Source organism: Calypte anna, chromosome 17 (assembly GCF_003957555.1).
Source record: "Calypte anna isolate BGI_N300 chromosome 17, bCalAnn1_v1.p, whole genome shotgun sequence".
Classification (NCBI taxonomy): Eukaryota; Metazoa; Chordata; class Aves; order Apodiformes; family Trochilidae; genus Calypte; species Calypte anna.
Genome location: NC_044262.1, coordinates 5,576,047 through 5,592,497, shown reverse-complemented (window position 1 = coordinate 5,592,497; position 16,451 = coordinate 5,576,047). Strand labels below are relative to the sequence as shown.

General features: G+C 52.2%; 2 protein-coding genes across 5 annotated transcripts in view; both read right to left on the bottom strand.

Moving 5' to 3' along the window:
- NUP214 (nucleoporin 214) overlaps positions 1–990 on the bottom strand; it is a 40,825-nt gene extending 39,835 nt beyond the window's left edge. For 3 of the 4 annotated variants that reach the window (XM_030461304.1, XM_030461308.1, XM_030461307.1), the window contains exon 1: positions 873–962. In XM_030461304.1, the coding sequence (XP_030317164.1) occupies positions 873–914 (42 nt within the window). In that variant the 5' untranslated portion in view covers positions 915–962. Of the gene's footprint in view, positions 1–872 lie in introns of all 4 variants that reach the window. The other variant, XM_030461305.1, reaches the window with a different exon arrangement.
- A 3,721-nt stretch (positions 991–4,711) lies between these two features.
- AIF1L (allograft inflammatory factor 1 like) lies at positions 4,712–15,790 on the bottom strand. The gene is made up of 5 exons (XM_030461466.1): positions 15,658–15,790; positions 10,912–10,978; positions 7,894–7,935; positions 6,640–6,802; positions 4,712–5,034 (listed from the first exon to the last, which is right to left on the bottom strand). The coding sequence occupies exons 1-5, from the start codon at positions 15,733–15,735 to the stop codon at positions 4,947–4,949; spliced, it is 438 nt and encodes a 145-aa protein (XP_030317326.1). The 5' UTR covers positions 15,736–15,790; the 3' UTR covers positions 4,712–4,946.
- Positions 15,791–16,451: the final 661 nt, after the last annotated feature.

Genomic DNA, 16,451 nt, shown 5'->3' with positions numbered 1-16,451 from the left:
CATGCTGGCAGGAGACCTTAGAAACATATCCCTCCTCACCCAAAACAAGGCTCCCCCAACACCCCAAGGCATTTCCAAGCCCCCCTCCATGCCAGCCCCTCACTCTTCCACCTCAGACCCTGCAAAAAACCCTCAAGTGCTTCACAAACCCCAACAAAAAGCCCCCGCCATGACCCCACCACCCCACAGCTACCCCTCAGCCCAACAGGTCACACCAAGCCCTTCCCGTGCTTTGTCAGCCCTCAAAACTAAGCTGGTGAAGGGATCCAGCTTAGTTTTCCAGGGATCCTATGAGGAAGGGCTGAGGGAGCTGGGGGTGTTGAGGCTGGAGAAGAGGAGGCTCAGGGGAGACCTCATCACTCTCTCCAACTCCCTGAAAGGAGGTTGGAGCCAGGGGGGGGTTGGGCTCTTTTCCCAGGTAACTCTCAGCAAGACAAGAGGGCAGGGTCTCAAGTTGTGCCAGGGGAGGTTTAGGTTGGAGATGAGAAAGAATTTCTTTCTGGAGAGGGTGATCAGGCATTGGAATGGGCTGCCCAGGGAAGTAGTGGATTCTCCGTGTCTGGAGATCTTTCCAAAGAGCCTGGATGTGGCACTGAGTGCCATGGGCTGGGAACCACGGGGGGAGTGGATCAAGGGTTGGACTTGATGATCTCTGAGGTCCCTTCCAACCCAGCCAGTTCTATGATTCTATGAAAATCCTTCTTCGAGCCCCATTCTCCTCACTCCCTGAGCCGACACCCCCCTCACACCCGCCCCCCCCCAGCCTCTCACCCCCTTCTCCGGCCCAACCCCCCCCACCACCCAAACCAACCGCCCCAGCACCGCGGGCTGCCCCTTCGCAGAGCCCGTCTGCTCTCTCCTAAGCCCCTCACCTTCATCTCCCTCTCGGGGATCACGTCCATATCGTCCCCCATGGCAGCCCCGAGGCCCTCGCTGCCTCCTCCCTGCGCACAGCCGGGAACCCCCTGCGCGCCCGCCACTGCGCTCACTTCCGCTTCCGGGAGGGCCGCTCTGCACCTCAGCTCTCGATGGTCCCGGAGTCCTCCAGCGGGGGCTGAGGGCGGGGAGGAGGCATGGCCGCCCCTCAGGGTCCCCTTTGTGGGCTCTTTTTAAGCTGTCCTCAAGGGGTGTTTTGTGTTGGCATGCTGCTGCCTGCTCTCCTGATTCGGGAGAATGTCTCGGAGGTCTTTTGTTAAAGGTTACAGGCCAAGTTTCTGTGGGGCTCTTAACAAACACAGTGTTCCCCTCTTAGGTGTCTGGGGGAGGAAATACAAAATCACAGCTCAGCTGCACCTCAGTAGTGAACAGAGCAACCGAAATAAAGACATTTATTTCAAAAACCCGTATTGTTTTATCACCATTGGCAGGGGCGAGGCCTGAGGTTGGCACTGGACTCATCTCCCCCAAATGTCACTTCTTGCCCCAAGAAACTCAGCATTGACACGTTCTGCCTGCTTCTTTTTTTGTAAGAAACCTGATTTCACAGGGATTACCCCAGGGTCAGAGAGGAGCTCGATGGAAATAATCACCCAGGATGGATACAAAACAATTCTGTGACTTCTAAATCCCATCTTGAGGTGGGGGCTGCCCCGGTTCTACTGGACCCAGCACCCCCCAACCCCTGAGGTGACCCAGCAAACCCCCTGAGGTGACCCAGCAAAACCTCCTGAGATGACCCAACAAACCCCCTGAGATGACCCAGCAAACCCACTGAGGTGACCCAACAAACCTCCTGAGGTGACCCAACAAACCCCCCTGAGGTGACCCAACAAACCCCCCCTGAGATGACCCAACAAACCCCCCCTGAGGTGACCCAACAAAACCCCTTGAGATGACCCAACAAAACCCCCTGAGGTGACCCAACAAACCCACTGAGGTGACCCAACAAACCCCCTGAGGTGACCCAACAAAACCCCTTAAGGTGATCCAACAAACCCACTGAGGTGACCCAACAAACCCCCTGAGGTGACCCAACAAACCCACTGAGGTGACCCAACAAACCTCCTGAGGTGACCCAACAAACCCCCCCTGAGATGACCCAACAAAACCCCTTGAGATGACCCAACAAAACCCCCTGAGGTGACCCAACAAAACCCCTTAAGGTGATCCAACAAACCCACTGAGGTGACCCAACAAACCCCCTGAGGTGACCCAACAAACCCACTGAGGTGACCCAACAAACCCCCTGAGGTGACCCAACAAACCCCCTGAGGTGACCCAATAAAACCCCCTGAGGTGACCCAACAAAACCCTGAGGTGACCCAACAAAACCCCCTGAGGTGACCCAACAAAACCCTGAGGTGACCCAACAAACCCCCCTGAGGTGACCCAGCACGGTGTGGACCTGGGGGAGATGGTTTAGGGGAGAACTTTGCAGCGTAAGGATGATGGTTGGACTCAACAAGCCCAAAATTCCTTCCCAACGTGGCAGACGCCACGATGGAGCTGCCCTTGGACACCCTGAGGGGACGGATCCTGCTGGGCCTGGGGGTCCCAGATGTTCCACCTCATCCATCAACCCTTGGTAAAGAGTTTTAAACCTTTTTTTTCACACAGATGTGGAAAGTTGCTGAAGTTCTGAGCAATTCCCACTCCTTGAGTCTGGGGTGCTCCTCACGTTGCCTCTGCAGATGGAAGAGCAGGGACAGCTCTGCCCCAGGGCTACACAAAACCAAGGGGGGTTTTTCCCTTCAAGTTTTTCTTTCTTTCTTTCTTTCCTCCCTCCTGCCTCGAGTTTGTGGGTTCAGACCCCACTCACTACCAGCAAAGGAGGTGCCTTGCTTAACCCTGTGGGGACAAGGACACATTGGGAAAGATTGTTTCCAGCCCTACACAAGTTGTGCTTGATTTTTCCAGGCCCAAAAAGAACAAGGATTTCCACAGAGAAAAAGAAAAACAGGCATGGCTTTGGGCAGTGACCTGAACTGCAGCAAACCACATCTGAATTTCCCCCGTGGAAAATGCTGCCTTTATTTTCTAACTGAACGACAGCTTTAACACACGTAGCCCAGAAAAGCAGGTGCATCCCCAGAGGCTAAAAGGCAGCAGAAAGCAGACCCAGGGCTCTGATCTAAGGCAATTTTATCCATTTGAGGAACATATGGAAAAAAAGTGTATCCTGCCATTCCCCCAGGAAACCTGGTCTCCATTTTGAGAACTCTTATCAGACAATAAGAACCTCAGGCAATTGCTTCAAAAGCAGAGAGGATTAAAAAAAAAAAAAAATACTCTTTCAAGGGAAGCATTACAAGTGTCTGCTCTTGATAAACAAGTTATTCCCTAAAATAAGCACCACCACCTGCTTTCTTTCACTCAGACAAAAAAAAATAAATTAAAAGGCAGCTTTCAGGAGGCAGCCTCTGCATTTTGTAACTCAAACTCATCAGCATTTGGTCAGTTATTACAGATAAAGATCAGCTCAAGACACTCCAAACCTATCTCTAGGATCTTTAAGGGTTTATATTAACAGACTTGAAAATCAGCTCAATTAATCTGCAACCAGTTGAATGCCTCAAGCTTCAGAAGAGCTCAACTAAATACACTGACACAGAGTGTAGCTTCAGAAGATTTATTTTCAGTCCTTGAAGTAGACTAATGCTGCTTTTGCTCACAATTTTTCTCTCCATTACAGTTTTGGTTTTCATGCAAACAGGAGCGAGAATGCGTTTTGTTTTGTTTTTATTTAAAAGTGCAGCCTTTGGCAGGAACAATCAGCCTTAGTAGTAGAGTTAATCATCTGTATTTCCTTTAAAAAAGTTATTAAACCATGATTTAAAAAAAAAATAGTTAAAAACTGCCAAGAACATTTAAGAAAAGAGGAGGGGGGAAAGGGCAAAGAGCAAACATCTGGATTCCAGAGATTTTGTCTAGAGGAAGAATCACTGCAGTAACCAGAGTGTGGACAACACAGTCCCAGCTATGTCTGGATCCCAGCTCATACTCCACACCTACAGCCTTTTTTTTTTTTTGCAGACTGGAGGGCTGATCCATCAGGGAAACCCAACTGATAGCCCCAGGGGACCAAGCAGAACATTCAGACAGGTCTTTAAAAATCAGGTCTTCAAAAAACCAGAGCATCTGGGTGAGGACTGATCCCCATCTGCAGCTGCTCTGGCAGGGCACACAGTTTGGTCACCCAGCTGCATCTTCACCTGAAGGTTTCATTTCCTCCAGGGCTGCCTGAGGGGCTGCCAAAGTTTACCAGCAGCTTGGTTTTGCAGGACAGACAGCCACCCACACACAGGCTATGGACCTGAGCAGATCCAGGTAAATTTAGCAGGAAGAAAGCCCCTAAGGTAGCTTGAAATCATCCTCCACAGAGATCTGATCCCAGGATGAACCCATGGAGTGGGGAGAAGCTGTCCTCACAGCCAGCCATACCCATCTCCCCGCAGGAAAATCCCTGTGCCCCTTCCCACATTCACCTGGCACACAACCAGGAGCCCAACTTGTGCTTTGAGGAAGTCAGGAGGGGAAAAACTATTCCAAAGGCAGGAAGCATAGGCTGGAGCAGAGAAGGCACTTATTTCTTTGCACCCAGGAAGCTGCTGTCAGGGGTTTTGCCACAGAAGCACCCAATGTCTGCCAGCAAAGCCCTTCAGGGACCTGTCATGACAGGCACAGGTATCTGAATCCATGTGGTGAGAAGAAAGCTTCTCCTTGTCTGAGAAATGCAGGAAGGGCAGAGGAAAGAGTAAGATCACAGGATTTTTTTTTTTTTTTTTTTTTGTCTCACATTACACTTGGTGCTACAGTCTCTAACAAATCAAGTTGGCTAAGGGATGCAGCAGAAAAACATGAGCTGGGGGGGGTCTCCAGCTTCCCTTGCTGTTCCTCTAAGGCAGGTTAGTTGAAAACTAGGACTGTCCACAGCACAAAGTAACAAAGCACAGGTAACCTCTGTTACAGCCCAAAGCAAACAGTGCCATTTTTCAGCCAGTGCCTCTTCAAGGGAGGCTGGCTATGTCTCTCTCTGGAGGTGGACCAGAAGGTTTTGGGTTGCTTTCATTGGCTTTTCCTTCAAACATCATGACCCTGCAAAACACAACAGATGAAACAAAATTATCTATTGAAAAAACAGCACCTGCCTTCTATGCAAAGGGCACCAGATGAGGGAAAGCCATCAGAGGGCAGTGCTGCCAGCCAGGCACACTGCTCTGCTTTTCCAGCAGGGTCCAAAAGTGGATTCCCAAAGCTCCTGCTACTTTTCCTCTCAGAGCCCAGAGGATTAGCATATTTTATTTAGACAGCCACTTCCAAAAAATCCCCTGGTCACACACTGCACGCCAAGTTGTCTTGGTGCATAAAAGCAAATATTGTCCCTGGCCCACCTTGTACATAACCACAGAGCAGAGCAGCCAAAAGCCAACACCATGCAAGCAACAACAGCCACAGCCAGGAAAGAGGCCAGTGACAAAGAGCAAGGCACTGGCTAAAAGAATCCCAAGCATTTTTCAACCACTAGCACTGTCTTCCAGAGGACTGCAGCTACTCTGGGAATGCCAGCTGCCACCCTGGATCAAAGGGCTGCCCTGCTCTTGGGATGAGTTTTACATTTCTGCTCCTGTTCTGAGAGTCCAACAAACAATGGGGTATCTGTTGGCAAAAATAAGGGACCCATCTGTGAAAGCTGCTGCAGCTGGGAGGAAAGATGGAAGAGGGGGGACAGGCTGCAGGCTCTGTCTCCTTCCCTGGAAATGAAACAAGAAGGAGCAGGGGTGTCAGGAGAGGCCACGTGTGTGCTTGGAAGAAGAGCATCCCAACACACAGACACAGGGGAGAGGAGAAACCCATCACCAGCAAACACACACACAGGCTTAGAGGAACCATGGGAGAAGGGGGAGCAAGATCCCTCCTCCCAAAGTGCCTTGAAAGCTGGCTGCATTTTTAAAGCTGCCTGCAGAAAAAGGGGCAAGGGGGATGGAGAGGAGCAGCTCCTATTCATGGTGGTAACAGACACAAAAGCAGGGCCAGCCTCCCTGGCTGTGAAAGGGAAAGGCAGACTTCAATGGGGTGGAGATGGAGCCAGGAAAGGGTTCGGAAGCCATTTGTTACAGCAGAACTTTCAGAGGCCTTTCAAGAGGGCAGAGGGGGCCGTGGGAGGCTGGTGCTGGCAGCCTAGAGCACAGAAAACCTCTCCCAGCACAAGCCAGCTGTTCCAAGCATGTCCCCAGTCTCCATCTACTGCCTCTCCCTGTAAAATCAGGCAGGGAGGGAGCATCCTGGGGAAAACAGGAGGTGTTGGCAGGACAGTCACCCACTGCTGAAGTCCCAACACCATCCACAGGGCAAGCCTGCATCCCCAAATCCATCAGGAGCCAGGAATGAGATGGGAAGAAGTCCCTCAGCCTGCACATTCTCAGGAAAGGGGGAGAATGGCTCTGCATGGAGCACGTGGGAGGAAGGCTGTGCTAGCACACTGCAGGCAGCTCTGCCATGAATGCTCAGCCCACACAGAGCCTCACACCCCCTCTCATGTCTCTCTGCAAACTCCCCCAAGGTTCTCATCTCCCCTCCACCAGCACCAAACATTCACAGCTCCACCTCCACCAGGCAGAAAAGCTTCTGCTTCCCAGCTCTCCAGCACCCAGTTCAGGTCCTGCCTCTCCCCTGTGTCCCCCCCCTCCTAGGGACACTCACAGTTTTAGCACAGCAGAACGTTTCCCAAGCATCACATTGACAAAGTCCTGGTATGAGATGGTCTCACTGACCCCTCCAGTCACCTCAGAGATCATCTTCTTCAGTTCTAGGTGGGTCTTGGGAGCACCCATCTTCTCCATCATCCTTTTGACAGACATCAAATCTGCAAGAGCAAAGAGGTGGTCAAAGTGACCACACTGAGCACAGACCAACCCCAGGGATACAGGCACAAGTTCCCACCTCAGATAACCTCAAATGAGGCTCTGGTGCTGAAAGGCAAGAGAAGACTTCCAGTACCCCCTGCTGCTGCACTGATCAGCACAGAGAAAGCATCACTGCCTGTTTTGTGCAGCTTGAGATAGGAGATGATGCACACAGGAGGAGGAAAACTCCAAAAGAGTGCTCCAAAGACACGTGGGGACACTGTTCTCCAGCTGAAACCACAGTGCCAAAAAATCACAAGGATGGGGAGGAGGGAAGCAACGCTGGAGTTAAAGCCAGAGACAAAGAGGCAGGAGGGAAGGGGTGGCTCTGCCCATCACCACGGGACATTTCCTTCCACTGCTTTGCTGCCCTGCTGAGACATGTGGCCCCTTCCCTCCCGGAAACTGCAGCCCAGCCTGAGCCTCCTCCAGCTCCACACAGGCTTTCCTTCAGCTCCAGGACTGGAGGAGGTGTGGGAGCCTCCTGGAAGCATGATTACATTCCAGTGTCAGCTCCAGGCCTACAGAAAGCTGGATCTTTACGTAACTGGTACTTTCTGGGTCCAAACCAGGGCTGAGAGGATTCACACCCAAGTCCCCTCTGCTTCCCTCCACTCACCTCCCAGCAAAGCAAAGAGCTCCTCTGCATTGGAAGTGTTTAGGGTTTTATACAGCTTCTGCCTCAGGCCAGACAAAACCCAGGACTGCCCAAAGCCCAGCAGCTTCCCAGCTCTGGAGATGCTGAGGATTGAGACAAAAGGGTTGGTGGGGAAAATGGGAGAAGAAGTAGAGGAATTAAGAAGAGACTCAGGAGGAGAAGAGGAATGAGAAGAGTCTAGATGCTGAAGCAAGGGAGGAGAGACTGAGGAAGCTGAGAGGCAGGGGCTGGAAAGCCAAGGATGCCCCTGGCAGGCAGTCAAGATCCAGGCAAGGCAGGAGACGGGAAAAGCCCAGAGGTTTTCTTCCTCTGAAACATGAGTACAGAGGAAAGCAGCAGACACCTCTTCATCAGGCTGTTGCTCTTCCAGCCCAGCACCCCCCAGACACTCACCAATTTCCCCTTGGTTGTTGAGGTCAAACTCCATGTACTTCTCTGGAAGAGATACAGAAGCAAGTTAGCAGGATGCTAGAGCAGGGGGTGTGCAGGTCTTTGGAGCACTGCCTGCTTAGAGAAATGAAATGAAGGATTTGGGGATAAGGCTGATATACTGCTGAATGCAAACAGTTTGGAGAGGCAGACCATCTCCAGACCTGGGTTTAGTGCCCTTATCTCAATCCCAGGGCTCTAGAGTTAAGTGCTCTTTAATTGTGGCTGCTTTTCATTTAAGCTGAAGGAAAACACTGGCATGAGAACAAGGTAGCAGCTAGCCATGAACAGCGTTAAAAGGTTTCCAGCCAGAAAAACAGAGCCCTGGAACAGCCTCCCAAGAGGAGTAGCAAGGAAAACAAACCCCTGAGCAGTCCCAAGATGAAGCTCGATCGGATTAGGACGGGGATTAAATGACGTGGTTGCCTGGAATAGCAAGGGACAGACTCTACAGTCCTCCTAATGCACTGCACTCCCAGAGCTGTACCTGCCAGCAGAGATGCTTGAGAACCACATCAAGAGGGCAAAACCAAGAACACACCTAGGAGCAGTTACTTCCTGAGCAGGCTGACTGCCCTTCCAACCTGCTGTCAAACCTTGCTGAATCAGGCAACTCCAGCATCCTCAGAAAAAGGCAGAGCCTGCTCCAGAAAGTCTGGTTAGCTTTGCAGGACAAAAGCTGGCATGCCGTAACAGACAGAGCACTGACTTGAGTCAGAAAAATCAGGATTTCTGTCCTCTGCTGCTTCTGACCTTTGGAATGGCACACCTGTGCTTCCCACCCCCTTGCCTCCCTCCCTTCTGAGCTATTCCCCATTTAGACTTTAAAGCTCTTCAGGCAAGGATTTGTCTGTCTCACAGACCATACAGCTCCTAGCACTGCAGGGGGCCCCCCCATCATCTCAGCTCTGCTAAATGAGAAGAGCAAGATGCCTGCTGCCACCATCCATCCACGCTGAGCTGGAGAAATCCCTGCAGTTAGCACTCACTCCTCAGAACAGCCACGGGGGACTCAAATTAAGCGAATGCTCCCAGGCTGCTCCTGCCCCCCAAGGGGAAAAAAAAAAAAACCACAACTAAAAAAGGGACTTTTTGCCTCTGCTGCAGGGACACCAGCAAGCAGATGAGCATGAACAGAGATGTGGCAAGCTAATGTGAGGAGCTGGAGAGAAGAGGATTTCACACATCAGAGCTTTCCCAGGACTTGTGCTCCTGAAGGACAGCGCTGGGTTAACTGGACCGAGGGGAAGCTGCAGGCAAGAGGCAGACAAATGGCTTGACAGGTCTTCACCTGGTGGATTACTATTGTCAAGCTGACCAGGACAGACCTAGAGGAGCACCATGTACAAACCCAAGCTGGTCATGCTCCAGGCAGGAATAATTATCTCCCTTCAAGCATTAAGCAACCAATCCAAGATAAAATTGAATCTGTCGTATATGTGCTCAGGGGCCAAGGAAATGCTTGATGTGGAAATGGCTCTCCTCACACTCTGCCCCACCAGAAAGACCTTGTGCAAATGAACTGCCAGGTCCCAGGGCAGGGGTCAGACACCTCAACATGTGCTCAGGGACACAAACCCTGCTCTGCTGTGTCCGTGCCCAGCACATGTGTTCTTTTCTTCTCGGGTGACACGAAGCCAAACACACAGAAAACAGAGGCAGCTTTACCTCGCCGTGCTCACACATCCATCTTTCCCTCCCATCCCAGCTGCAGGGATTTGGTGGGGCAAACCCAGGCACAGCCCCTCCCTAAAATACATTTACACAAACAGTGCACGGGGGCTCTCCCTGCCCGGTCATGGAGGGCAGCAGGAAGGACGGCAGAGAAGAAACACTCCCCCCATCCTCACACAATGGGTCGATTGTTGGAGGAGGCACTGGAGAGCAGGACAGACCACGGAGGCAAACTCACGAGGCAGCAGGAGGAGATGCCAAGGGCTCTCGTTACAGGGAATTCTGAGCCTGTGACCTACGGGTGCAATGTTTGAAGAGCCCCAATTGTGATGAGAAAAATAATGCGGAGCTGCAGCCAAAAGCCAGAGCCTTACAAAAGGCAACAGAAAAAGGACGGGGAACACTGGAGGCTTCTCTGTCCCCAGACAGCAGGGTAAAGGATCAGAAAAGCCCAGGCAGATTCATCCACGGTGGTTTGCAAAGCCAAAATTCAAAGAGCTGACAATGCCTGAAATGGAAGCAAGGTCGGGATTTATTTGGGTAGAGCCAGGCAGGAAACAAACCTTGAGGACACTGGGACACAGAAGGTGTTTTCTCAACCGCCTTCAGCTACTGCTTGGAAAGAAAGCAGATGCACCCAGAACAGCCCTGACAAATCCTGTGCTGTTAACACTTTGAGGACGAGCTCCAGAGGACACCAGGGTTTTTTTTCTATATCTCCCATCCCAACAAATGGCCCAAGATCTGCAGACCCTCTGGCAAGCTTTGGGCAGGACTAGAGACTCACTACTGCTGTTGCTTCTGGTACCAAGGGACTGAGAAGGGACCAGATCAGACTGAAGAAACTGTTGGGGAGAGAGAGACCTCAACCCCTTCAAGAAGCAGCTGAGAGCTCTGCTCTGTGGGAAGAAGTCCTCCTACTCACAAAAAAAAAAAGAGTCCAGCTACTGCACCAGCCATGATACCAGCTACCTTGTCTGGGTATCTAGACAGAAACCATTCTCCTTTGCTACTCCTCAGGGTTTTGCCCACACAGCAGGTTTTGCAGTAAGAGCAGTCACCAGGCAGAATGTCTGGAGGGTGACATGTCCCTGCCCTGCAAGTGGGGGAAACACGAAGACTCATGTGGGAAAAACACCTCTCAGAGGAGTTTCCCTGCATTGCACAAGGAAGGGGGAGGCATCCATCACAGTTCAGGCACTTGTATTTGGAATAGAATGTCAGGCTGGTAAGATCCAAGTGCAGAAGAAAATAATCTAATCAGAACAAACAGACTGAAATAGGACACAGAAAGCCTCTGGTTCTCACCTTTGAACACAGCCAACTTCTCCTCCAGATCTTCTTCATCACTGAACTTTGGGTCACAGAGGAATTCCTAAGATAGGAAGAAAAAAAAAAAAAAAAAAAAGAGAGAGAAAGGTATCCTCAAGGTTAAGAGATGTAAAAGAAAACACCCTAGAGGGCATGTATAAATGCAGCATTACCCAGAAGACTTGTGCAGTTCCCAGAGGGCCACCTCTGAGCACAAGGAGGCTTATAAATGGGGTTAAAGCCCTCCATGCCTTGTCATTAATATTCCAGTGCAAGGGGAATGCTTCTGGTGTCTCAGATATCCCACCAGCAGCTTGAGGGAAGCCTGGACCCCATGTGCCTTTGGAACACCTGCAGGAAGCCCCCTCTTCTTGAACATCCAAGGTTACAATTCCCCTCATCTCTGCTTGAGCACACACAGCATGGAAATGAACCACCTATTCCCAGCAAGGGATTGTACTCCTTGCAAAAAAAAAATCACTCTGGTCTCAGAGATTTAGAACTCTTGGATAACTCTGAGCAAACAAAACAGGCAAAGTTTGCATAACATCATGCACCAAGAGAGGACAGGTATTTAGGGGGCAGGAACTCTCCCAAACTGCCTATCCAGTTTTTCCCCCACACTACTCAGGCTGCAGAGGAAATTCTGGGTGAGTTCTGGTCACTTGTCCTTAGTCCCACCTCAAAAACCTTCAGGTATTTGAGAGAACAGACCACAACTTGTCCAGCCAGCTCTACTGCTATGTCCTGCCAGCAACCCCCCCAGCTGGGAGAAGCAAGGTCTTGGTCCTGTCCCTGCCCTCCCACACCCCCTGCTCCAGTGAGCCCAGCACAGCTTAATGACTCTGTCTGTGTTCAGCAACAACATCACATTCTTCACTGCAGAAATCATTAACATCTGCACAGCTTATGCACTGCCTGCCCAGAATAAAAATCCTCCAGGGGTTCAAGAGGACAGAAACTGAGGTTGTTCCCTACCTGGGGCATGTGTTCCCCACCACTGTTACCCATGTTCACAAGGAAGGCAGGAGCACATCCCTAAGAAACTAGGATCTTCAGCACTGGTAGGACTGGGGCAGCATCATGTGTGACTCAGGAGACATTCCCCCACCCCAAAAGAAACCCCATCTGCAACCACTGGGGCATCAGGACTGCAGGAGCTCTGCACAGCCATTAGCAACCCAAATATTCTCCAGCCTCCAGAGCTCATTTCTTCCCAAAGGAGGCTGAAATGGAACCCAGCTGTCCAGGTGTGATGGGCTGTGCCACCCTGGCTGCTGGGTCAGCTTTGGAAGTGCTGCAGCCCCAGGCTGATGTCTGGTTCCTGCTGCCACAGCCTGAAGAGGCTTGATTGCTGCCCACTACCCTAATACTACCTGGAGTCACACTCTGCTTCCTCCCTGAGACAGGGGTGCCTGGACTTGTCCAGGGAGCCCAAATGCTTCAAACCTTCACTGCCAGCACACCACTGCTTCGGAGGGTCCTTTCTGTGCAGCTGCACCAAGCTTTTGTAGGAAGCCCACTAGGACAGAAGTGACTGTCATCCCCTCCTCACACCTCACAAACTCCACATGGGACACCAAAGATCATGCCCACTAAACCAGCATGACATGAACTTCCTTTATCACCATGGACACCAAATCAAACTGAGAGCTGTGGTGAAATGTTCCCAAGTTCCTTCTTTCGCTCTCCTTTGCCAACTCTGTTTCATTTATCTCAGTTATTTCTACCCAGGGGTATCATTTGCCAGCTCAACACAAAGGGCCCAATTCAGCTTTGAGACCTGGGCTCAGCCAGCAGCAAAAGTCACCAGAGAGAAGTCCTGTTACCCACTGCCACTGCTGAACAGCCTCAGTAGGAGGAACTTGCCAAACATCGCTGAGAAACAAAACAGGACCAGAGCATCCCCTGGCCACCATGTCACAGCTTCACTACTGCCCTGCAGGACAGCTTGAACCTACCAGGACAGGGGATGTGAGAGCAAGAAGCAGCACAGACATGTTAAATACTGATAGGAATGCTCCATCCATACAGAATCCAGGCCCAACAGCCCCTGGCAGCATGGGATGAAAGCAGGATGGGTGACACCGTGCACACAACTAGGACCCAGTCCACTTGCAGTTCAACTGGAGGGGAACTGGACAGTCCACCAGCATCATAGCTCTGCTCCAGACAGGAGGAAGCAACAGGAGAGTGTATTTCAAAGGCATTCTACCCTCCACATTGTATTCAAGCTGGGCTGTGAGTGTGATAAGGGAAACACTCACAATAGCACAGAGGAATTCAGTCCCCAGGGCCAGTGACTCAGACTCAGGCCCTGTAGTTAAAGTTCCTCCTGTAGCCCTTTGCTAAAGCTCCCATTTTAAGGGGCGCATTCTATTAATAAAGATCTGCTTAAAAATAAACCCCAGCCTCCCCCCACCAGCTCCTGCCCTGAGCAGCCTTTCTTGGGCAGACACACTTTACTAAGCCAATAAATTCAGCCACACATATCCCAGCAAGGCAACCTGAGGAAAGCCAGGTCTTGTCTCCTCCAAAAAGACATCTCCAGACAGAAACCCAAGCTCACACTGGGTCATGGAAGTGCTCAACACCATGCACCCTGTCTACTGGGGCTGGGAAGGGGCTGAGGGATGCTCATGCCTGCCCTGGATGGGAGAAATAGGCACCTGCTCCCCAGCACACTGAATTCCTTCACCACAGCCCAGAGTATTAGAGGGTAAAACTAGGTTGAAACTAATCTGTGCTGGATTAGGCTTGCCACCTGGATGCACGAGGCAGAACAATGTGATTGCCTTTCCCCAGGAAGAGGGCAAGGGCCAAGAGGGGATCCCAGAGGAGAATATCAAGCTGGAAGAGAGAATTCAATACCAGGACTCAGCTGTCCTTCATCAGCATCTGTGCACTCAGGCCACTGCCTGCCAAAGATCCCTATCCCAGCAGAGCTCTGGGGTAGAAACCAGCCAAGAAAACAGGGCTGGGAGGGAGCTAAATGCTAGGATGAGACAATGAGATTAAGCCTGATAGGAATTTGGCCTGATAGGTTTTATTAGGAGCACTTTATTGCTTTGGCTCCAGGGCTTGGGAAACCCCTCCCTGGCTCAGTATCAGCCCAGGTTTACAGATCAGCTCTGTGGCAGAGGAAGGGAGGTTGGGAGCTGCTTCACTGCATGCCTGCTCACACCAGCATCCCCCCAGCACCACCACCACCACCAGCACCAGGCAGAGCTGGCAGAGCACAGCAGTGCAGGGGTTGATGCCCAAAGCCACTACAGGGCAAGGGCTGCTCAGGATCCATGGGCTGCCACCACCTGTACTACCTGCAGCTTGATTTCTAGCTGCTTAAACCCCCTCCCTTAGCACAGAGCCAACATTTCGGGCAGCAAGGATGCAAACAAGCAGCTCCCACCTCTCTCAGAAGGAAGTTATGTGGCTTGCTTCATTTTTGTCACCCAAGCCTCACCCAGATGAAAAGCCTGCCAGAAGTGATGGCTACCTGGGGAAGTGACTCTTCCCTGACTCAATCCTACCAGCTGAAGGATCTTGTATCCACCCTGTGCCCAGGTGATGCTGGAGGACAGCTCTGCAGCAGCAGAAACAGCAGCAACACACTCCCCAACTCCCCAACCCATGGGCCAACACTGCTTTGACTATGAGGGCTGCTTTTGGCCCACCCACATGCCTCCTCACCACAGGACATGTCATTCCTGCCTTCCAGCAGCAGGTTTCAAAGGCTCCTTTTCAGCCAAGCACCCTTATTCTGCACCTTATCCTGCAGCACCTCTTCTGCTGCTCTTATTCCTCAGCACCTCCTGCTTTCTAATCACATCATTCCCTCTCCAGTGACTTAAATTTCACCACCACTCTCTCACTCCTTCCTGAAAGGACATATTGGCACATCTCATGGCCCAGTCAATGTAAGGGCAAGGCAAGCTCAGCCTCTTCCAGCCTCTTTTGATTTCTCCGCCTGTAACACCGAAGTGCCGCTGGGTATGAACAAGTGGTCGCTGAATCCACTTAGAAATGACCCTAGAAATTAACTGTTCAGAGGTTAAAACCTTCTTTTCAGCCTCAGAACTGCCCTTGGCCAGGATGGATGCCAACAGAGCTGCCCTGCAAGACATGCCAAGCAAGGGAAGGGGCAAGCCTGAAGCTCCATGGAGAGGACCTTGCCTGACCCTGGCATAAAGGGCACACAGCCCAGCGTACTTTGCACTAATCCAGGAGCTACCATTCCCCTGCCCAAGGCTTGTGGGACATCCAACCATCCCGGGCTCTCCATTAAAACCAGAAAGGCTCGAGTCAGCACCACTCCTCCCGCCGAGGAGAAGAAATCAAAGCTCTCGATACAGCAGAGGGGAGGTTGGAGCCCTCTGGGAGAACAATGCCTTCTCTTCTTGCCGGAGCACGGTCCCAAAGGGACTTTGGTGGCACTCTCAGCATCCCCCAGCCCTCTCGGACCTGCGGACTGAAAACCGGCAAGACGCGGGGCAGGAGGGATGGAGAGCAATCCCACCCCAAAAAGCCAAATTTCCCCCTAGGGGCTCACAGACAAATCGGGGAGCAAAGCAAAGCGGAGTGGGGGGCAGCTCCACCTCCCCCTCCCTCCTCCTCCTCCTTCCCTCCCCTCTGCAGCCCCCCAGACCCTCCGGCCGGCGGGCCGGCCCCCATCCCACCCTTCCCCAGATCCCGCAAGGATCTTGTAGGATCGGGGAGGAGGGGGGGAGCCGTCCCCAGCCCCACCTTGTTGATCTCCTCCAGCCGCCCGTCCTGCGGGGCTCTCCGCAGCCCCCCGCCGCTCGGCCGGCGCGGAACCGCCATCTCCGCTTCCCGCCCCGGCTCCAGCCACAGCCTTAAGTAGGACCGAGCCGGGCCGGGCCGGACCGGGCGGGCGGTGCTGGGCCTCCGCCCCCGCCCTTAACCCCTTCCGCGCCGAGAACCGGAGGCTGAGAGCGCTCGTCCCGCTCCGGGCTGTTCCCGGAGGGAGTTTTGCAGGGAAGGTGTTGCTGGAAGGGCAGCAGCATCCTGGGTCCATCCCGTATCCCAGCAGGGCTGGGGCAGGAGCTGTCGTCCTGTAGGTGGGGACTGGTGAGGCTGCACCTCCCATCCTGAGTTCGGTTTTGGGGTGAGGAAAGAGATGTTGAGGGGCTGAGGTGCGGAAGGGGCTGGAGCACAAGTTTTGAAGGAGCAGAAAAAGGAACTGGGGGTGTTCAGCTTGGAGAAAAAGAAGGCTGAGGGAAGACCTTCTTGTCCTCTACAAGTACCTGAAAGGAGGGTGGAGGGAGGTGGGGGGGAGGTCTCTTTCAGCTAACAAGCAATAGAACAAGAAATGGCCTTAAGTCAGGCCAGGAGAGGTTTAAATTGGGTATTAGGAAAAAATTCTTTACTGAAGGGGTTGTCAGGTACTGGTACAGGATGCCCAGGGATGTGGAGGAGTCAACTTCCCTGGAGATATTTCAAAGATATGTAGGTGTGGTGCTGAGGGACATGGTTTAGCAGTGGATTTGGCAGAATACTCAGTTAACTGTTAGACTAAA